Source organism: Conger conger, chromosome 11 (assembly GCF_963514075.1).
Source record: "Conger conger chromosome 11, fConCon1.1, whole genome shotgun sequence".
Lineage (NCBI taxonomy): Eukaryota > Metazoa > Chordata > Actinopteri > Anguilliformes > Congridae > Conger > Conger conger.
In genome coordinates, this window is record NC_083770.1 from 26208248 (window position 1) to 26231449 (window position 23202).

Here is a 23202-nt window from a genome sequence, read left to right on the forward strand (position 1 = left end):
TCCTGACTGGCAATGCACAAAAAATACTTCAGAAAATAAGCTATTTTATTACTGAGATAAACTCAGAATGCTGAACATGTGAAAAATGCTGGACTTGATTAATGTTTCAATGAAACAAACCAAAAAAAAATCAAACATTCATTTAATAATCCTTACCAGAGTTGGATACACAAAGAACTAAATCAGGGGTGCCAATAATTATGAAACCCTTGATTTTGGTGAAATCTATTCTTTATTAAAAGCCCACTGTATGTCATGAATATCTACCTCTTTCAATATATATGTACATTATTCTACTCTTCTCACATAGAACAACGATATTTTAGCTATATTTTAAATGGTACTTTTAAATCTGGAAATAACAGGACAAAAGTCAAAGGTGCATGCACAGTTCTAACAGTACAGACCTAATGACTCTCTGTGCAGACATAACATCTCTATCAGTAGCCTATTTATTCTCTTGTATCATATTCTTTATCATATTTTCCAAATATTACTTCCAAACATGTTAAAATATTCGAGAACTGCCAGAACAGAATGTGCAAATTGATTAAAGCCAAGTCCAACAAAATTCAGTATTAGATGTTAAGTGATAAGAGAACATTGAGTTTTATTTGATCAAGGTTTGCGAAAAGTCCATATAAATCACAAGACTAGAAAATGTCACAGTGCTCTACAGACAAGCCACACAACCAATCTGAAAATGTATCAGTTTGAAGGGACATCTTATTCAAGTGGTGCATGTAGTTGTTGTGATGCTGCATCAAATAGCCACAGGGGGTGCTATTGTCCACATAAATGAGAGGCTGAGTACAGGATGGCAGCAGTCAAGTGGCGAAGGGGTGGGCTGTGTGGTGCCAGGCAGAGCCAGCTCTCCTGCACAAGGAGATCCTGTCTCCAGCAGACAGTACTTCTCTCTCAGACATTTACTTTCCAACAGCATGATCACATACAGTAGGTCCCCATGGGAACTGCAGCCGTACAGGCAAGAAAGAGAAGCACTCAGACTCAAAGAGGGAGAAACAACCACATCCTCCATGACATTGTCACGCCGGGTGTCTACAGCCCATCTGATTTTAACAAAGCTTTCCTTACATCACGAGAACACTTTAAAATGAACAGCTATGTATAATTAATGAGAGCAGATACAATGCATCACAATCATTACAAGGGCACCAATACTAGTGCTAATGCTTCTGCTGCCAGTACTAGAAGAATGCACTCGTGGAACTTTTATGTGGCCACATTTTATTGATTTATATATTTTATATATATATATATAATTCTTCTTTCTGTCACTTCAGAAAAACACATATAATCAAAAAATATTGAAAGGCTATGTCCAGCTGTATAAATTGACACTATATAAAAATATGTAAGTTGCTCTGGATAAGAGCCTCTGTCAAATATACATAATGTAATAAAATGTAATGTAATGTCAGTTTTCTATGCAGTCAATATGGCAATTATTGCGCGGCCATTTGGACTTTCAGGTTTAAATATTCTTAAATCTTCACTATTTTCACATCATCATGCAAAGGGCTGAAACCGAGTATAAAGAAATATTTTGAGCTGAACGTCTTTGCAGTTGATGAAAAGGATTTTTTTGGTGTTACAGAAATTGTTATAGCCACAGAATATTTCTTGTTCATAGACATAAAGACATTGTTAATCTTTCACTTCAGTATTGATAGTGTGGCTGAAGATATTACAATTACTGCAATGGCGCCCCCTGCTAACCATTTATGAGTACTTCAGCTTCTGCACACATACGGTTTTCTCATTATTGCACAGTCCTCATTGCTGTCCAAACAAATCGACGCCGTTAAATAATAATTTAATCCCTCGATCTGCTGTTGCTAATTAAATTAAATGTAGTCAGGTAGAATCGATTGGAATACTTGTATAATCTTTTTTGTATGAATAAATCAATTTAAAAAAGGTAAGCTAAAAGCTGTGACTGGCAACATGTTGTTCAGAAAAGTGTCACGTTATTTTATAAAACTGAAGAAATAACTGAATTCTCATTCATTGGCTCGGAATGTAAGAAAAGAGTTTTGCAGTGTTGCATTGATCAAGAGTCAGGACCCATCATCACACTACTATACTCAATGGGTGTGTAATGGGGTAGAAACAAAATGGGAGTCGCACAGAACATTATTGTGCTTCCACAAGCCTCCCTGCCAGCTCAGCCTTTGCTGATGTTACATTAACAGCTGCCTTTTTGGAAAGTGGACATTTTATTTCACAAATCTTCACTGTTCCAAAATAACTTCCAAGCTAAAAGAAAAAAAGTATTGAAAAGAGCAGCCCCGATCCCCTCAAACAGAAAACAGGCAACACACAGCCCCCTCTCTCCAAGCCCTGTGGCTTTACTTCCTGTGTTAAAACATACACTAAATCAGCCTTTCAACCCACCCACCCTGCTGGACTGGGATCAATGATCGCTTTCATACCAGGCTTCTTACCTGCGAGTCTGCCGAGAGGTTTGGAACACTCCTGTTGTACGTCACCCACTGGCTTCCTCTACTATTTTAAATTTTCTTTTCAGTTCAGCTTCCAAACCCACATCTCAGTCCAAGGCTTTGTGGCTTGAGAGGCACTGTCTGTCTTTGCTCACACATCAGTTTATGCCTTCTCCTCTGTAGTATACTGGCTGGAGGAGCTTCCCGTCTGCCAATATGAAAAAAAGGAGAAAGCACAGTGCATCCTACTTAACATTATGCACTGTACTTTCTCAAAAGTTTCAGTATGGTAAATGTTCTTAAATACCATTTAAACTCCACTTTGACATGTGAGAACTAGTTTAGTTGTCCCTGATTAAGATGTCCGCCAAAGGAACCAGTGGTGACAGCAGTAATAATAACGCTCAATGTCTGTGTCGACAGACAAAGTTCAGACATCGTAGCGGAAGATGTCCAAACCAGACTCAGGGAGCCACATGCTGCTCAACACTGGCCTAGCAGAGTAATGTCATTTGCAGACATAAAATGTGACCAAGGCTACCTTAATGGAGGTGAGCAAACATGTGCAAACGTTGATAGATATCTGCCAATCGATTCACCACTAATCCACTGAGGACAGGATCACACAACAATCCCGGGATTTAGCTGCTGGCTCAAATTTCCCTCTTTAAAGTGAATCAAGGGCAAACAGCAATTAATCTGTATTAAAGTGCTGGAGGTCTTCCTTTAGGGAATGGTAATATTATGACAGATTCAGACAGAACACTCATCTGATTATGTCATGGGAAAATACATACCATCTTTACGTCTATTCATTACAGCTAAGAAAATTCTATCGTTGACTATACAGTATTAATCCTTCATCCATTAAATCGCTTCCAAAATGAACAAGGTATGCCTTTTCCCCTATAGGCTCACTCACTTAATATGCTTAAGCCTAAACAGAACCATATGTAAACTATGTCAAGCAATCAGACGCAATTCAATTACACTGAGTAAGGAGGCATATGGCTCACGGGTAATTGATAGGATTAAAGTCCATGTGCAGTTGGCCCTCTTTGATTCATATCCTCACTGCTTGCTTGTCTAGAGAGAACAGTGCCGTCACTCACAATCACTTTCACTGGCAGTGTATGAATCAGAATGTTTTATGAACTGACATGCACTAGAGTCAGCTTTCTCCCTTTGGTGGGCCACAATGTCCATGGGACCATCTGTGACTCCATTACTATTAAGCAGATACTTTGAGGGACAGTGGCTACCCCAAGCTGCATTTGGATCAATAACTAGCTTTACGACCATCCTTCATCTTTGAAATATTCTGTTTATGTCACACTAATGAGCCTCTATGTGGACACAGTATGTAATTCTCATGTCAATCCATTTATTGGTTCTTTCAGAAATGGCCCTTGTTCATTACTGTCAGGCTAGGGGCTCTGGCCCGTGTGCTAGCTTAGCATCTGGTGTCTTTGGAAACCAAAGGCTAACAAAGTGAGTTTAGGCAGAAAAATCATGCTCCCTTTGACCAAATCTATATTTGGTAACAAGATCAAGATTGTTTCCCCTTACTATGATTTTTCTATTTGAAAAAAATAACAATAATAATAATAATCGTCGGGCTATTTGCTTGTTTGCAGTAACCTAATGCTTACAAACAGAATTTCCTTCAATAATCTGAACTAAAATAGCCACCTTCCAGTGATAACGAACTGTATAAACATCCTGCAACAAGAATGTTAAGATTAGACACAGTGAATCTTTGGCTTGCACCCAAAATACATTTTTGTGGGATAATTTTGGAAGGGGCCACATGTTAGACAGACATTTTTTTTGGTCTGATATATACTCACAGCAATTATATACATATATACTAATACAAATATTTGTGGATGTATACATGTTTGGATTCGGGGGATTTTTAATTATCTCTGGAAACAATGTAATTAGAGACCACATCAAATTTTCAGTTTATATGTCTGTGTAAAATCTAACTTAATATTCTTTCATTGGCCACATTTGATTTTATTTATTTATTTATTTATTTATTTCAGAATATTTATTTGCAGAAAATGACAACTTGTTAAAATACAAAAAATACATAGTGGTGTGATACATTAAATAATACAATATGGGGTGGTTTATTCATTATTTCCAGACTGCATATGATAACTGTACCTCTCTTTATTCTGTAATTAACTCATGTGATCCCCAATCACTCCATGATCCGGGTTCAAATGTACAAAATATGCCTTAATTCTCATGAAATTACACTTGCATGGCCCAAAAGTACATGTAATACAACTGGGTTTTTACTGGAACAAAAAATTGAATAATGTGGCATTGAATTGCCAGGATTTTACTCATGGGTCTGGATCTCATTCAACAGTGGGTCAAAGTGGGTTTAAAAGTTACTTTATTTAACCTAATGTGAATTTCAGAAACTAGTTTTAAAAATGTTCCAGCCAATGAAGTGTAAAACGGTAAATGTCTTCTCAGCGCTTCCAGACATGATCCTCCAGCCCAGCCCTTACACTCACTTCCCAGTACTGTGAGATCAACAGCTGAGACTGGTCTGTTCTCACTGGTAGTGGCATCACCATGGCCGGCCAAGGGACTGTGGTGAACGCGTGGGAGTTACGATGGGACATTATGAACAGACTGACTGTGCTGTGTGCAGAGAGGAAAGCACAGGAGTGGCTCTCCACAAACACAGCAACATCCAAAACCACACTTTCCTTCCGCTTGAACCAAACATTGGCTGCAGGGAGATTTAGCCAAATCCATAGCTCTTGACCAGTGGCGTCTCGTCGAGCTCAAAATTGGTAGGGCCTAAAACTTTCGTTTATACTAATAATTGATCTAATGCCGATTAAGTTAATAATAGTTTTCATTCATTTCTCTTGATTAACAAGCATGCCAATGATATGACAAATCAATTGGCAAGTAACATACAGCTTCTTTGTATTAAATGATACATTCATTTTATCCATTAAAATCCATTTTAATTCCTACGTAGCCACTTATCAAAAAAGATAGGCCTACCACTCTGTTGTCTACCATGTTAGCTTTCAGAATAACCAGCAATATCAAAACCTGTACTTCAAGATTGTTTCCACTCCAGTCTATTTTCCCAGTGTGAGTGTGGACGAAGAAATCGACGTGTCCACAAATGATGTTGATAAAATGTGCACAATTTTGCATATGGCATAGGTTGCTAGACTGCCTAATTAGGGAGCTATATCTAATGGTACTGAGTATATTTTGTGAATTCATCATTGTATTGATACTCAAGGAAAATCATAGGAAATCTCCTATGATTACAAGTGATTAAAACAGATTTTTCTCAATTGTATTTATCATTTAACATGATGTGAAGAAGCTGTGTGTTATTTTCCAATTGATTAGTAATAACATTGGAACACATGTTGATCAATGAAAATGAAAAAAGTCACATTCAGTTTTCTATCAGCACTCATTACATCTGGTGAGCCCTCAACTTCACAGCTGTTTCACGCTTGAAAAAAACAAAACAGCACACTGTACTGGGACGAGAAGCAGTGCCCCACAGCAACACTGTCAAAGACAGGGTATGTAGGCTACTTGTTGGAATTTGAAAGTGTATGTTCTTTTTTGTGGGCTTCCTCTGGCCCGGCGGGGCTGAAATCAAGGCTTGGCAGTGTAGTTAATCCTGGCTGATAAAGAGCCTGACAGCCCTGGATCAGGTGGCCGAGCCTGGGGGCGGCCGGGAGGAGGAGCCGGTGTTGAATCCACCTGTGGAGGAAAGCCGATCCGTCGGGGGAAACGGGCGGAGTTCAGGCCCGCAGGCGGTGGCTGCATTGTGAGGACACTGCGCCAGCACGTCAACCGACATCGTCTTCCTGCGATCGTTTTACACCCACAACAATCGGCCCAACTCCCCTCCTCTCCCTGCGCTCCTGCACTCCCCGCTCCAGTCCATTAAACCCCCCACGCCGATTCCTCCCCACACCTGGAGCAGGTCGCCTTATTTAACATCCTCTAAAACGCACTCTCAGTGCAGACAGCAGGATATTCATGAGTTACCCTTTACTGTTCCTCTGTGAACAGATGGAAAATGAGAAAGCTATTACCCTGAGTTAATTACATTTTCAGCAATGTTGCCTGTGGAACTAGAGAAGGCACAAACTTTCCACTTCTCTGAGCGAACAGTCCTCAGTTCTAACGCCAGCCTATTAGGGTGGAGTTGTACTGTGTGTGGCCTGGAGTCAAATCTTATGACACCTCAAATGACAGCTTTTCATCACATTACTGGTAGACAGCTTGATAAACGTAAATGCCAAATGTGCTTCCATATATTGTCTAGGACAAGAATGAAAAGACACATTCCTTGAAGGATAACATTTAGCACAGTTTAGGTGCAATTTACTGTTCACAGCTCATCTTTCCCTGTAATGATCAGAAACATAATATCATATAAGGTGTTTCATCAGAAAGAAAATTTGATATAGATATGTCAAAAACTGACATTTCAAATCTCAAAGCCTCTTCCTTGATCACCTCGACACGTTCATGCAACTTCCTTTTACCATGCTTTTCTGGTTTTATTGGGCTACTAGATAACAGGGTTAGCATTAGTAATACATTTCTTTGGGGTCACAGTGGGTATATCAAATCAAATCAAAACAATTGTATAGCTCTTTTTACAGAGAACATGACATGGTTTTCAAAGAAAAAGAAGTAAAATTGGGTTATAGGGTTTAGCCTGCGGCCATACAGTGCGTAAAGCTAACAGTGGATCACCAGAATCACCAGAAGAAGAGACAAATGAGCACACCCATTCTGCTTCAGACCCAAGCAGATTGCTTAACAAGAAGCGACACATGAGAAACACAGAGCCGACCGCACTTAATTTGCCTGCCGTTGACTTGAGTGTGGAGTAATTAATTCTGCCTGTCATACGTGTGCAAACATGCCTTGCCTCCACTCTCCCTGCACCCATTAAGCATGCTAATACTGACAATAGTAGGCATGTAATGGTGTGTTTTCCATCAGCTGTATTGATTGCATCCTGAGGTAAAATACGAGAATGGATCTAACCTTCCAAGAGCCTCCTCTTTGAACCCTCAGAGAAGCGGCTCTAAAGAGGGAGGTACAACAGCCGCCCTCTCTCTGTTCATTCCGGCGATTCCGAGCCAAGAGAGCAGACGAGGCCTGGTGAAGCCGATGACGCCGGGGCGCGGGGGGGGGGGGGTTTCCGGAGCGTTCCGTCTGATTGATGGTGTTCTCACCCCAGGTAAGTGCAACACCTGCAGGAGATGGAGGAAGGTCAATGCACATGTCCGTCACTGTCAGCGCAGTGGGGGCACTGATTAACGAGAGGGGGTCCACTCAGATGCTCCGCCCAAGGTCTGATTTCAAATGGGATTTCAAGAAGGACCTCGGTGTCGCCCAGTCTGAGCAGACTGGAAACGATGTAACGATAACCTTAGGTCGTGCTTCAATTGGATCTTAAACGCAGTATAAATGCACAGCAATTACATTCATAAGTACAGGCATTTCCTTAGCAGATTCTTTGCAATTACATACAGTTTTAGGAATGGAGTTTGGGAAGGGGTTAGGTTTTGGGAAAGGGCTAAGAGGTAAGTGCAATATAAGGGATAATGGCATATCAGCTGCAATTACACAAAGTATAAACTTCTCACATTAGCTGGTAGACAGTAACAGTAACCTGCGTTGTACTTACTATGTTGTTACAGTACAATTGTATAGATTTATAAACCCAGAGTTTTTTTTGGGTTATGGTGAGTGGGCACTACAGAGATGAGAGGAAGGTAGCTAGCAAGCATTCATTGGCTCCCTGCAGAAATCTCACCTACCTTAGTGGAATTGCTCGCACATATAAGAGAAAGTAGCATGACACTCTGGTGAACTCTGAAATGTTTCATCTGAAAAGGCTCTTGTCATACTCCCATATGGCCATCTCTGCTTTGTGGGACAGCACAGCCTCAGCTGAAAACAATTATTTCTATTGTTTTGCTGCATGTAAACAATCTCTGTGTTCCTTTTTTCATAAATTATTTTATTTACTCTCCATAAATCTCCCAGCACAGACTGTAACTCTGTTTTACAGGTCTGTCAAGTAGAACTGCTTTTGGAAATCTGGAAAACTATAATAACACTGACAGGATGCAGCAAATACTAGAACAATATCAAGGTTAAAGCTGCGAATGTTATGCTCATTGTCAAATTGTCATAGAAGGGTATGTCTGCATTCCCTGCTAAACAGCTAGAACAATAAACAAAGGAGTTTGGCATCTCAGATAGAGTCCTATAATCCAAAGGCTATATGGCTAAAATGTTCAAAAATAAAACAATAAAAATGAAATATAAATTATCGAAGTGGGGAATACCCCAGCAAAAGGCAAACTCTCCTTTATGTGAGATTCATAAAGTCTTTCATAAATCAGAGCAACCATTTCACTGTGTTAATCAGTTCCCTTTTTTTATTTATTGTCATCCAATAAAAGAAAAAAGGCTTCCTTTTATCAGGCCCTGTAACAACATTATTACATTATCATGGTGCAAGCTGAACATGGCTGTGTAAAACCTGTGATTTACTACCCGTCAGAGTAACTAACTGCAAATGTCATGCAATGGGAGTGGGCAGGCCTTATATGGGGCTTCTTTCATCCCCAGTCTCACAGAGGTCAGATGCAAGGACAGATGAACCTGAAGGTCCATCCTGTGCATCAGAAACAGAGGAAAGTACAGTTGAAACTCTCCCTCGGTTCTCTTCTCTGTGAAACGAGCTGTTGAACGTTCAGGGCAAGCTGACTGTCACCTCCAAAACATGGCACTGGGTCTTAGTCTCTCTACGTGCCTCGAGCACCCAGCTCCATCTGCCACCTTCAGATCTGGATGTTACCGTCTTGCCCACTGTTTGGTCATGACAGGGTTGGCACGTGTATCACGTGCCTCCATGATTATGTAGATCTGCCTCCCCAACCCCCTAACCCTAGGGTGGGGGCCAGAGAGTGAGACAGCAAAGAGAGGAGACAATGCCCCTCTTTTGAGTGACAGGCTTTGCCCTTTGCTTGCCCTGCCTGTCAGCTCCACCCCAGTGAGCAGGACTCCGCAGTGGGCACCTGTCAGAGGCACAGCGATCCCACAGACAGGGGCTCTGGGCCCCAGCACAAAGAGCGGGAGGCCAGAGCCCGCTCTTCTTCCTCCGCTGTCATGCTCGTCTCACCATACTGTCAGACTTACTGAGCACCACGTCTGCTGGCAGCTCTGATGCCATTTCAAGACACTTCAGATCTGTGCATTTTTCTAACCGAAGCCACAAGTGGAAATGAATGACAAGCACAATGAGTCACCCATCTTCTGAGGCTCAAATAAGCTAAGACATGCTTTGATTTAAAAAAGAAGAAAACACTAGACTCAGACATCGCAAGTCTATGACAGAGCATGGTTTTCAAAAAAGTTGACAAGTCATGAGTTATGAGTGTGAGAGCGAGAGACACAAAAGAAGACTGAAAGACTGAGGAGCCACAGAAGCAAGACATTTACCATCATTTACCAACTTCACATACAGGCCTCCAAACAAAAAATAGGAACTCTACAAAAGCAATCACAGAGCCTATAATAAATTAAACTAAGATCAGAACCACAATGTCCACAGAACAAAAAACAAAAGACACAAAAGGGCCAACCAAAGTCATAACAAATAATAGTGAAGGTGGAGGGCTGATCTAAAACATAATAAACAAAATGCTTACAATTATAGAGGAGAGAAAGAGACTTGCAAGATTCTTCCATGCCGTATCCATTCTTACAATCCCTCTGGGGAAACCTTAGTTTTCTATGCTATGTCAAGCTTGTGTGTGTATGATAGACAAATTTGAATACAATGCAATTACACTTTGAAAGCCTTCACAGCCCAACACCGTGGTGTATTCACCTTCACAAAGTGGCTTAATGCCAATAAAGTTGGGTTTCACACCGCTGTGATGAAGTGCTGCGTGACCTCTCCATTAATGACGACACTTTTTACGAAAGGTAGAGTGACCCCCAGCTCTCAGGACCGGCCTCCCCCCTGAGCAGATGGAACCTGGCTGGATTGTTATTCATGAGCCTGTTTGTTCATTGTCCAGCTCTCTTTGTGCAGTGCAGTTCCCTGAGAGCACTACAAACCTCTCTGCCTGCCCAGACTCAGCCACTCTCCTCTCTATTCATTCCCATAAATAATCTATTCAATCGCTAAGTGACAGACAGCAGTGCACATCAACAGGCTGATGTCACCACTCTTTTCATTTTGGGCCTTAATAAGCACCCCCCCACCCCACCCCCACACGAATCCGATCGCTGGCGAGTAATCATCTGTGATTGACAACACGTCACCTCTTTGCAGGGATTCGGTTGGGTGAAGGGCAGGTCATCTGTCAGAGCCGACAGGCAAGAAAATGAACTGAGTGTGAAAAAGCGCCTGAGAGTACAGAGCCGCCCCAGACCAAGGTATAATGGAGAGCCTGTGTGCGGGCGACTAAAACCAAACATCCATAAATCAGGAGCGTTTCTCTTAATAAGTCAGTCAAGCCCAGCAGTTCACTCAAATCTTAGGCGAGAGAACAGAAAAGTCTATAGCCTCCAGTGTACCAGCTGCAATAAATTACTGTCATCCACTATTAGAATGTTAAATTGGCTCGGATGACTCATTCGGTTAAAGGCACCATGCTCTTGTAAATCGATGAGTCTCATGGCCTCATGGATCGAATCCAGAGTGTGCCAGGGCCAACAGTGGCCAGTAGTTCCATTGGGCAATGCACAGTTGGCAATTGCCTCACCTGGGGTACGGGAGAGTTCAGTTGGTTGAGGATCCATGTTCCTCATTTCCTAGGTGGCACGGTGGTGCAGTGGGTAGCACCGTTGCCTCACAGCAGGAAGGTCCAGGGTTTGAGCCCCCCTTTCTGTATGTTCCCCCCGTGTCCAAGTGGGTTTCCTCCGGGTACTCCGGTTTCCTCCCACAGTCCAAAGACATGCAGGTTAGGTTAATTAGAGAGTCTATGTTGCCCCTTGTTGAGGACTAGAGTTGGTCTTAGAAGGTATTTCAATCTAATCTAGTGGTCCCTGCTGGTAGATATGGTCCCTGCTGCCTACATATGAAAGGCCTCCCCCGATTCCACTATTTACAATAATTGTCGTCCACGATGTGAAATGAAGCCATGGGCAGGGGAACCATGGCTGTATACACAATATGTTTAATTAAAAAAGTTATATTGATCAAAAACTTTCTTGCAGAGATAAGAAGATAACTTACATTACATACACCACCTTAGTAATAGGGCTGCACTATTTTGACAAAACTTTTCTGTGATATTGTAAGTGCAATTGTATTATTAAATGTGATTAATAGAATTACAATTAAATACCGATTCTGTGTTGCAACTGTGCAAATGCCCACACACAGATATGTGCCAAAACAAAGCTGAGAAGTGTGTTTTCCAACATACAGTAACATTACTGTGCAAAAGTCTTAGGCACCTGAGATGTTGTACATAAATTTGGTATTTTATTTGAATTTGTTTCGTTTTTTTGTTTCCTGTATTTTATTCATTTTTATTTTGTTAAAAGCAACATATTAGACCACTTTCCAGATTAAAAACTTGAGCAAGGCTGTCTGGGATTGCCTGGAGAGTCAAAACCAAGTGAGACAGCCAAAGTCTGCAGAAGAGCTTGAATATTTCTACAATATATTTGGAACAACCTACCAGCTTAGTTCTTATGAAACTATATATGTGTACGAACCCAAGAGAATTAATGCAGTTTCAAAGGTGACAGGTGGTCAAAACAACTGTTTGCTGCTCTGTACAGTAACTCAACATTTATAAATGGTTCATTTCATTATTTTTTAAAGCATCTTCAGTCTACAGAATTGTTTACATGTACCTAAGATTTTGCACAGTACTGTAGGCCTACATAAATATTTCACCTGTCATAAACAATAAATTAGACCGGACAATAGGCTACATACAAACATAGAGTATGCTGAAGGCATATCCTTTTCATCTTTAGGCCTATACAACTGCATGGTTGAACACTCAATTCTGACTGGCTGGGATGGGTGTTATTTTTCCTTCACGCCCCGCTGAGCAGTAGCCCCGTCAAAAACGGTTTTAAATTCATGCGCGTCAATAGCAAAAACAAACGTGGAGTGGACAATTATTTTATTATTGTTACGGTTAGTAGCCTAAATCAGATGTTACAATAGTATAGTGTTAACAGTCGTAAGGGATGTTGAAGCCACTGTTGTCCATTAATGACTGAGAGACCATTGAACTATAAAGACGAGAGTAGCTAATCTATCTTCATTTAGTGTTGCCGTCCAGTAAAATACGTAGGTTCCGTAACCTATCTTTGAGAATGTTTACCATAGCCAAATAGGTTTATAATTAACCCTGTTTTTAATATAATTCACAGTTGGCTATATAGGTATCCGTGACAAGAAACACGCGGTGAGAGTTTGAGCTAAAAAACTCATATAATCTTAACCTTAGCTATTGTAGTCTTGGTAGGCATAACGCGAGTGACCGCTAACCTAGCATAAAGCTAGTTTATGTAACCTAGTTGAGATAAGGGACTAGTAAAACGCATTCGTTGCTAAGTGTTATAGGGTTTAGATTGTTGTATAACAGCTGTTTGTTATGCAATTTGAATGCCCTTTAGTTGGAAAGATACCGCAAACAGAAGAAACTACATTTGCAGTGCACTTCTTTGAAGACGCTAGGCTATAGGCCTACTTCACGTTTCACAAGGATCAGCGTAGGCTACTCAGCGTGCTCAGCAGGACCGTTCCAGTTAAGTGAACGCCTCCGATCTGTGTACCATATCTCGATGCTGTGCAGTCATTGCTCACAACATACATGTTTGTGATTGGTTATAACGCTCATTCGTTGAATAGGCCGTGTTCATTTTGACATTGCAGGACTACTAAATGGAACGCTGTAATCGCGAGATTCGCGCCATTGTTCGATCCTCATATCCCAGCACGATGCATCTTATTACTAAGCACTTTATGAAAACCTTTAAAGGTTTAATCAACAAAACGCTTGGAAATGAAATTAAAACTTGACTTTTGAAGTAATTATTTTTATATGAAAATGCAGTCCTTGTGCCTTCATGATTAATGGACTGAGCCACAAATCCATATTAATACCAGGAAGCAAAGTCCACACGTTCCTAGAAAAGGCTTTAATATCGGCAATACAACCCACAAGAATATATTGTCTAGTTTCTCCTCAGGGTAGTACTCAATGCTTTGTATTTGGTGTTACCACAGCACAGACCTAGAAAACTGAATGACTCTAAGCTGTGACAGTGCATTTATACAAAGCATGAACTCTTCAGTCAGAATTCTGAAACACGCCATTGATTGTTAAGTGATACCGAAGTGGCCAAAGTGTTTTTAACTGTCACTGTTGAAATGTGTCTGGGGCAAAGAAAAGCAAAGCTGAAGATGAATTCACCCACCTTGCTCATTTTGCAGTGGAGGCAGTTACTGAATCACATAATGCAATTACTCTTAGTTTATTACAAAACGGATGGATGCAGCACTCGCTCAGAGAATAAGCTCTGATGAGAAATCCATGGTGACCAGTAACAAATGTCTAGAATGCACCATGTATCCCAATTACCGAGATGTACAAGTCTTGCTTTTATGATTGATGTACAAAAAAGGTAATTTTATAGTGCATGACATGGGGGTGAGTGCACTGTTTAAGTACTGGGTGCTGGTGCTTGGGAATCTATGGTACTTTTGGTTCTACAGAGACGGTTCCCAGAAAGCACCTCACCCATTCCCGGCCATCTGTCAGAGGTGATAATACTGTCCACTTAATTGCACCGTACGTTGAAGGCATTCACCATTAACGGGTCATAAACCCAAGTTTCTGCAGTTCATTGAAGGCTTATATGCGACGCTTAATGGCTGTGGCAGTTATGGTAGGCAGATGTCACTTTTAACAGCATGGGTTTCCAGGGATTAATACAATTCTGTTTTCTTAAAAGTATATTTCCCTGTGAAAAACAGACCTGTTCATCTGAGTAGACTATAAACCGCACTAAAGCTAAAAAAAAAGTGCCGGGAGGGGCAACATGAATACAATAAATATTTTGAGCTTGGCAAGCCATTCTAAAAAGGCTCTTCAATTTCTTAATTTTTGTAAGCACCATTATAATAATTTCAGATATTTTTTTCCTGAGAACATGAGAGGAATCACTAAATATTAAGATAAGCGTGTGTTTGTGGCACACTCATAGATACGCTTCCCAAGAAAAGCATGCATCCACACATTTTGACCAATGAACAATATGCTACAGCTACTACCCACAGACACCCCTCCAAAATGCATGCACATGCGCAGTCTCACAGAAACCTGTTTGGGTCGCAATGTTTCCCAAAACGCTCCCCCTCTGGTTGCATAAAAAAGGCACAGCATGCTTGTTCCTATAATCCTGCTGTCATGGCAATTTCACAGCAGGGGACTGGGAGTGCAGTTGCCTGGAGGGATACCGTTGTGCCTTTGAAAGGCCCAGGTGACGCATCAGCTCCAGGCAGGAAGGTCCCAGGCCCTCAGGCTGACTGATGGAGTAGCACCACAGACACAACCATCCCCACTGCCATAAATTACGTTTACGTGCCTCTCGGCACTGCCGGCCAGTTCTGATGTCAGCAGCACATTATCATATTTAGTCGCCTCTTGTAACCCGTGCAAAACAGGCAGGAGATTGAAATGGTTACTGCTATGTCTCCGTAATGATTTATGTCTACAAACACAAGCAAAGCCATGAAATTTATGGTCCTTACTCCAAAAGATTTAATGATTTGGTTCTCAATAATATTTTATTCATTGTAATTCTTTATGATGACATAAGCGATTTCTCTGAATCTTGGTCCGGCGGTCAACAGAAAACAAACGCACTTACTGGTTGTTTATATGCATTTACAGCATCATATGGATCTTGACAGACGCACACGCACACGCACACGCACACGCACACGCACACGCACACGCACAGTTAAAGTGCACTGCAGTTTCTGACGCACATTGTCCATAGCTTTGGCAGATTTATTGGTGGATGTTCAACAGTCCTGTTCCCTTGTCAATGATTGGTAACCATTACCTGGTGCACTTTATTCAGGACACTAGAAAGAATACATGAATGTGCGTCCATAAAGGTTGAGCTGAAAACTGGCCACAGACACCCTTTCAAAGTCAGAGTAGTTAAGGAAAATGGGAATTTACAGTATAAAATTCATTTCAATTTTGTGATTGTCACCACCAACAGACTTTATCTTACAGAGTAACACAGAGACATGGGTTTCCTTGTAACACAGCCAATTACAAATGTCCTTACACTTGCATACAAGCACACATTGAGTCAGATGACAGCCAACAAAAAGAACATAAAATATGTAGTTGAGCAGCAGATCTTGGAGGGGAAAAAAATCCATGACAAATACAATATCAGCATAATTTCATCAAACACCAAATCTTGGCAACCCCTCATAAATTTATCCCCTTTCCCCATTATCCCCCTCCCCCATAGACAACATTCCAAAAATACAATAAAGCATCAGCCGCCTGGTACAAAAAGAAACAAATAATAAAAATAAGAGTACAGTGTAAATATATATTCATATTTATAAATTTCTAACTGTATTTACAAAAATGCTTGCCGGCCCTGGTCTGAACGCAGAGACTGACCACAGTGGAAGCTAAGCCCTCTGGCAGCCTTGGTGATATTCATTTATGGATTTGGCCTGAAAAGCATGACTAGTCATGTGTAAAGAACAAAAATAGAAACGGGCAGGGGGGACGACACTCCCAAAAAAAAAAAAAAGGGTACTCTCACTTCTGTTGCTCTCCAGCTAGACCAGCACCCACTTAGTCAGTCAGTCTTCCTGCTTTCCTTCAGCAGTCCAGTGGGGGTTTTGCCCCCCACAAAGGAAAGTGCCAGAGCAACCACAAGGCAAGTGAGAAACCTTGAGTCCTCCAGCCTGGTTTCAGAGGCTAATGGGCAAACCACAGAGTGTCTGAAGAAATGTCTGCCGACAGAATGGAACCAGAAAAATGGCTCACGGATGTGTGTCCTTGGGCATAGCAAAACTTTTGTTTTTGGTCCTGCCTCTCATCCAAAGGTTTTGGGGTGTAATCCTCCCCCCTCCCAAAAAATAGCACCTGTGGCAGTCGTGGTCCAAAACGATCTGAGTCCAGACCAGCGGGGCAGAGAGGGGAGTGTGGAGATTCTAGGGAAGGGGTGCTTCAGCGCTTCTTGAAGGGCACCCCATTGGGCTGTGGAGGGAACTTGGGCAGACAGGGTTCCTCTGCCCCGGCATCGTGTGAGAAGACTGAGTCCTCCCCCGAGGAGCACGTGGAGCTGCGCGTGTCCGGGTAGCTGGGAGAGTACTGGTCCAGGGGTACTGAAAGGTCCAAATACTCCTGGCACAGACACAGGGATGTAGACAGGGAAGGGTGGTGGGGAAGGACCGAAACAAACATTCATTAGGTATTCACTCCTTTGTCCGGGGCGGCATGTCTTAATTCATCACCAATATTATAATACTGCTTTATTGGGCTAGATAGCTAATGCTAGGACAATAAATGTTAACTTTTAGGGCTTCATTAATTCATTAACCTTTTGTGGACTTGGCACATTAAATCTTACAACGAAGGCATTATAGCAGATACGGTCTTTCTGTCTGTGGTCCAGGTTGGAGGAGTGGTGCCAAGGACACTCACCTGGTTGGATGTCATGGCCAGGGTGCGATCCAGGTCCTCCACCAGCTGTTTGAAGGTGGGCCTCTGAGAGGGCACGGCATGCCAGCAGTCCCTCATCATCATGTACCTGAGAAGAGAAGGGGAGAGGGAGCAAAATGAGGGGTGTTCTCTAATGTGAGAGCACACTCAGTACACCAGAATATAAGAAAACTTAATAAACCCAAAATGCTTCTCTTTGCATCACAAAGGCGGCAGACCTTGCCCATCCGTGATGGTCAAACTGGCAAATTGATTAAAAGTAGACAGGCGATATGCCAAATGACAGAAAATCAAACACAATAAATTAAGCTGACATGCTCTAGAGGATATAGGATTGGTGCCAGGGTTAGCCAAAGTGATTTGAATTCATCAATCTAAATGCAGCAGAAATATCTCACCCCCACCACCCCAGTACACAGATGTACTTCTTGGTCATTACTTACAGTTCATGAGTACAGGTGGAGGGCTTGTCCATACGGTGTCCCTCTTTCAGAAGCTTAAAGAGCTCCTCCACTGGGACACCCGGATAGGGGGAACCGCCCAACGTGAAGATCTCCCACAGCAGAACCCCGAAAGACCACCTGCGACACAGATGCATTCAACCAACACAGAACACAGCAGCTCCATCATACTGACCAACTGGAGACGTTATGCGTGTGAACAGTGACCATCAGCCATCTCAAGCTGCATTCCCACTCAACTTACTTTAGCATACCTGGGCTGAAGCCATTTTTACAGAAAACTGGGCAGTGAGAATGTGAAATTCTATTATATTATAGTTGGCCAAATCCCAAATTCAGGCAAGGCAAAGGGAAGTAGGCTGTCAAGAACACAAATTTGATAGAACTTCAGCTAAGCTTTTAAATTAAGGGAAATTATTAAATACTCACACATCACTCTGGTGTGTGTATATCCGGTCAAACAGAGCCTCTGGAGCCATCCACTTCACTGGCAAGCGTCCCTGCAAAGAAACATGTATTCTATATTATAATAAATATCATTGTATATGGCTCTAAATACTAATCCATTTAACCATGGGCCAAAGTTTTTCCATAATTCATATGAAATTTTTTTTATGAAGATATACGGCATGTGTGTAAACAATGTAGATGCCTTCTTAAAACATTCCTGGCTATTCCTAATGATGCTGTCACTAAAGGGAAGACATTGTACAGATGCTGATCTGGACACAGTCACAATTCTTGTCACAGAACCAAGACTATATTTACGGTGGGCGACATTTGTCTCCTGGACCACCAGTTGAATTGCCTTGGTATATTTACTCTAATAATATTCTTGGACTGTAAACCCTCCTGGTCATAACATGATTAAGAGTTTAGAGTTATGGATTATGGAGAGAATTCATATCAATAACAAAACTATGAATGCTGTGTTCTAACTCTACAGCAGCAAACCCTTGAAACAAATACAAGAAAACAAAAAACAAAGGACTTAAAATGTTTTAATTTCTAAAAATGACAGAAGGCTCCTTACAAATTAAATAGTATTACTGAGTGGGGCCCCTAATATACTGTAGCTAGCTAAATAAAAATGGCATTTGCATTTACAAAATCACTGTGTTTTAATTCAGAAAAATTAAGATTCCAAATGACTCAAAATCGAAACAAGAAAAGATTCTCACATTGGTGGTTTTCTTGTAGTAATCAATGTGGTGAATGTCTCTGGCAAGGCCAAAATCGGCAATCTTCATCACATTGTCCTCGGTCACCAGGACGTTGCGAGCAGCAAGATCTCTGTGAATACACTGGAGAGGCAAACATATCAGACTGACTGGTCTCCCTGGAACCACAGCAAGATTGGACTGAACCATTAAAGAATAGAAGTGGTAGTTGCTTCACCAGCAGTAAGTTCAGCTGCCTTAAATTTGTTACCTTTTTGGAGGAGAGGTATTCCATGCCCCGGGCCACCTGGTAGGCACAGGAGACCAGGTCTTTGATGGACATGTTCTCCACAGGCACCTGGTCGGGGTTGTAGCAGTACTCCATGCCTGGAGGCCGGCGGGCCCGCAGGTACTCCCTCAGGTTGCCTTTGGAGGCGTATTCCACAATAACGTACAGAGGACCTACACCGAGAAACAGAGAAGCTTCAGCTCACTTGTAGACAAGTCTCTGCATTCTCTCCCAGCTGAATTAGGAGAGTTAGGAGATGCTTTTGTAAGGAACAGTCATTCTGCACAGCATCCTGCACGTACATACTGCACCACAGAAGGGACAATCATTCTCTATTCTCAGCAGTTATTCCACAGGAGGAAGCAACGATTGACAATGCAATAAAGAAATATGAAACATTTCTAAAGAAATGAAAATGACATAAAAGGCCTTTTTGACATATGCTTTCAGTGGATTAATGAGACACAAAATAGTGATTTCCCCATTTCTTCCTGAAGGAAGGCATATTGTGACAAATACAAAAATTACAAAAAATAAAAATAAAACATTTGTAGCCAGTTGTAAAAAGGACTTGAACCCAGACTATAAAATTACTGTAGCACAGGCTGACGTCAAGGGAATAGTTTGGCTCACCGAGTTCCCTAAACATGAGGAAAACAGGTGAAACAATGACCAGGCTCCCTGTTGCTCTGTGACGCCAGGACAGGCAGTACTGACTCAGTGGGTCAGCGGAGGCTAATGCTTTTACAAGGTAGAGCATAGAGCCAGAGGCTGTCAATGAAGATTTGAAAGATACTGCACTGTTGGCAGCAGCTGTGGTCATCTCAAGCTGGGAGCTCGGAAGCCGGTGTCAGAGCCACTTACAGTTCTGATCGCACAAATTTGGTTCCGGAAATGTGCTTATGGCATGCACTCCCCTAATTGCCCTGCCTTGTCATGCCATGCCACCCTTTCAAAATGTGTGGGAGTAATCACACTAATCCTGTTTAGTCTAGTTATATTTGCAATTGAGTAGTTGCACTTTTCCAGAGTATCACTTTTCCAGAGCATCTACTAAATATAACGTAACAAGGCCAAAAGAACAGTGCTACACCTAGAAAATGAAGTTACAGTTGCAGTATGCAAGCACAAGACGATTCACCGCAGAATATTACACCACAGTCATAATTACGTGGATCTTTTTCACAGTAATTTAATCTTTTATCTATTCAATCTGCCTGGTGTCTCTCCCTGGATATTGGGACAGTGAACCCCGTTGCGGTCTGACTCACCATCCTGCGTGCAAGCGCCCAGCAGGTTGATGATGTTCTTGTGTTTTCCGATGATCTTCATCATCTCCATCTCAGAGATGAGGTCAGACAGGTCCTTTTCTGTGGCGTCAGCTGTTGGACCAAAGCAACAGGGTCAGCAACAGCATGACGACTGATTTCACAAATGAATACGGATTTATATCTGCGTCCTTGCCAAATACTATATATTGACATGTTGAAAACTTTATTTTATAAAAAAAAAATGTTTTACTTCCCATTTCAGAGATTTTCAGATAAGTCCACCTGATAAAATATCCACAAACATTTGCCCTTCCTCTGACCCAGCAACGAAGAATTTATGAGCCACTTTCAGAATGCCATCCAAGAGTGTTAGCCAAACATAGAAAGATTTAAACAAAATGGCTCCCATAGCTGCACCAAACTATCAGAGGGGATGATCTACCAGGGACCCTGCAGCAAGAGTACAGTCCATCTTCCAAGTGTGTTGGTTCAGGCAGAGTTCAGGCGCAGTGATTTATGGTCAGCGGGATGGTGGGCCCGGTCCCACACAGAGCCATGAAATGCTCTTGTTCCCCTGCATTTACTGCTGCCTCACCAGGGTGCAGAGGTCTGGCCGGGGTGGCTGACCGAGCCGGGCCAACCCTATTTCCTTTCCAAATGTCCTGCCGTCCGTCCACCCCCCCCCCCCTCCTCACCCCCTTTGGGAAGTGAGCTCAGGAAGTGTGCAGGAACGTGCTCGGCATCAGGAGGAGCAGATTGAATAAAAAGCTGAGGGGGCCCCCCCACCCCCCTCTCTCACCCTGCATATACTCCCCCATGCATTTTTGTGAAGATAGTCATATATCCAAGCTGTGGATTCTCATATATTTCTATGCTGGGTTTCTCAATGCTCTCAAAGGACAGTGTGCTTGTATGGTGGCTGTGTGCCAGTGGCAGATGCCTCGTGCTGTTTGTTTAGCGCTTCCCCTCCCTACTGCCTCTGCAGTGAGTCCTGTAGTTTCCTATCCCTGTCAGGCCCACTGACACTTGGCCAGTTGCACTGAAGTAGCCATAACCACCATCTGCTCGTTTGTAATTTCACTTTTACCTTATCAGGGCTCATGGTGAATGACTCCCCTCTTTGGCCTTGCTTATTAGCAACTGTTGATTCCAAAGTGCGCACAACAACTACATCAGAATGAAGAAGAGGGACTTTAAACTGCTCTGGATGAACAGAAAAACCTGTTGCCATCAACAGAGTAACTCAATTTAAATCACTGTGAACTCATACCTTATAATACTGATGCTGAAGAAATTATTTCCCTTTTAAAAAAACCTCCAGTTGAAAGTTCAAATCTGACAATCTAGAAAATAGAAAGGAGGGCACGGTGACCTGGCATAATGCTGGGATGGATGGTGGTGAACTTGACTCGACACCTAAAAACTCACATTTCAGCATCTTGACTGCCACTTTGGTCACACGGTTGGGCTTCTCTTTGTCCAAACCCAGGGCCTCCCCCATCACCACCTGCCCAAAGCAGCCCTCGCCCAAAGGCTTCCCAAGGACCAACCTGGAAGACAAGAGCGGACACACCATTGGTTAGACACCTGTGAGCCCAACACAGCATCCAGGCCCCATCAACACAACTAATTTCTCCCGCAATTTAAGCAGGCCGTTTCAGTGTGCAGAGACAAATATTTTGAGCACTCCATTAAACATGTTACTTTAATAAAAAAGCTTTAGCTCAAATCGTATCGTAAATCCTATGAATCGAGATGGTACGTTGTTTCAAGAAATACTGAACTGGTCGATTTACTGGCCAGTCGACTGCTTTCATGAACTGTATGGCTCAATGGTTCCTTTTTCAGGTGAGCACTGAGACTAAAAAAAGTAAGGATAGCTTTTACAGATGTTACACAATAAACAGCATGAATGGCTCTGTATTTTTTCTTAGCAGATCTACCCTTGTGAGTTGGTGCTAAAAATGCCTCCTAAAAGTACGGACTGGACTGAACTAGACTATTAGAACAGTCTCCCCTTTGCACCTACCACCCATTGTTAACCAGTCCCTGCTGCCTGTCTGAGTGCAGTGAGAGGCCCCGCCTACCTGTCGCGGGGCAGCTCCCAGCGGGGGTCCTGGGGCAGCTCGTACTCGGACACCCCTGACAGCATAGGTGATCCGCTGGAGGAGAGGCGCGAGGGGCGCACCAGCATGACCCCAGAATGGAGGGAGGAGCTGGAGTCCACTGACACCTGTGGACAGAGACCTGGAGGTTATCCTCACGAGAGTGGGACTGAGACGGACGGCTATGTGGGGAAGATTTCCAGAGAGAAATACAGGGACTAACGCAGATCTATTTAGGGACTAATCCATACTGCACACTGAGGATGATGGAGTTGTTCTCCTCACAGAGGGGTCAGAGGGGGAGAGAGGGGAAAAAAAAAAAACAAACAGAAACCTGAGCAGGAGTTTCAGCACAGTGTGAGCGGAAAGACTCAGACATCCTGGAGGAACAGAATGAGCCTTTAGTCCACATTCTTACCTGGTTGACTCACCTTAGTGGCTCACTGAAAACAGCCCGTTGACTCAATCAGTTTTTCATATCAACAGTTACAGCAAAACAGACTCATCATCAAGTCCAAGAATAGCAGTCAAGTCAAGCAAAAGCAAAAGATGGAAAGGATGCCCAAGAAAATTTACAGTTCATCTTTATAACCTTGCTATAAGAAAATGCTACTAAAATGAGTTATTAAAGGCCAAAAAAGGAGGAGGAAATGTAA

General features: G+C 42.4%; 1 protein-coding gene across 6 annotated transcripts in view; it reads right to left on the bottom strand.

The window, feature by feature from the left end:
* Positions 1-15547: 15547 nt before the first annotated feature.
* Positions 15548-23202, bottom strand: part of fgfr1a (fibroblast growth factor receptor 1a) — a 43838-nt gene continuing 36183 nt past the window's right edge. For 4 of the 6 annotated variants that reach the window (XM_061261880.1, XM_061261881.1, XM_061261884.1 and 1 more), the window contains 9 exons: positions 22529-22673; positions 21870-21991; positions 20442-20552; positions 19153-19343; positions 18903-19025; positions 18151-18221; positions 17704-17841; positions 17243-17348; positions 15548-16942 (listed from right to left, as the gene is read on the bottom strand). In XM_061261880.1, the coding sequence (XP_061117864.1) occupies positions 16766-16942; positions 17243-17348; positions 17704-17841; positions 18151-18221; positions 18903-19025; positions 19153-19343; positions 20442-20552; positions 21870-21991; positions 22529-22673 (1184 nt within the window). In that variant the 3' untranslated portion in view covers positions 15548-16765. Of the gene's footprint in view, positions 16943-17242; positions 17349-17703; positions 17842-18150; positions 18222-18902; positions 19026-19152; positions 19344-20441; positions 20553-21869; positions 21992-22528; positions 22675-23202 lie in introns of all 6 variants that reach the window. The other 2 variants (XM_061261883.1, XM_061261882.1) reach the window with 1 other exon arrangement.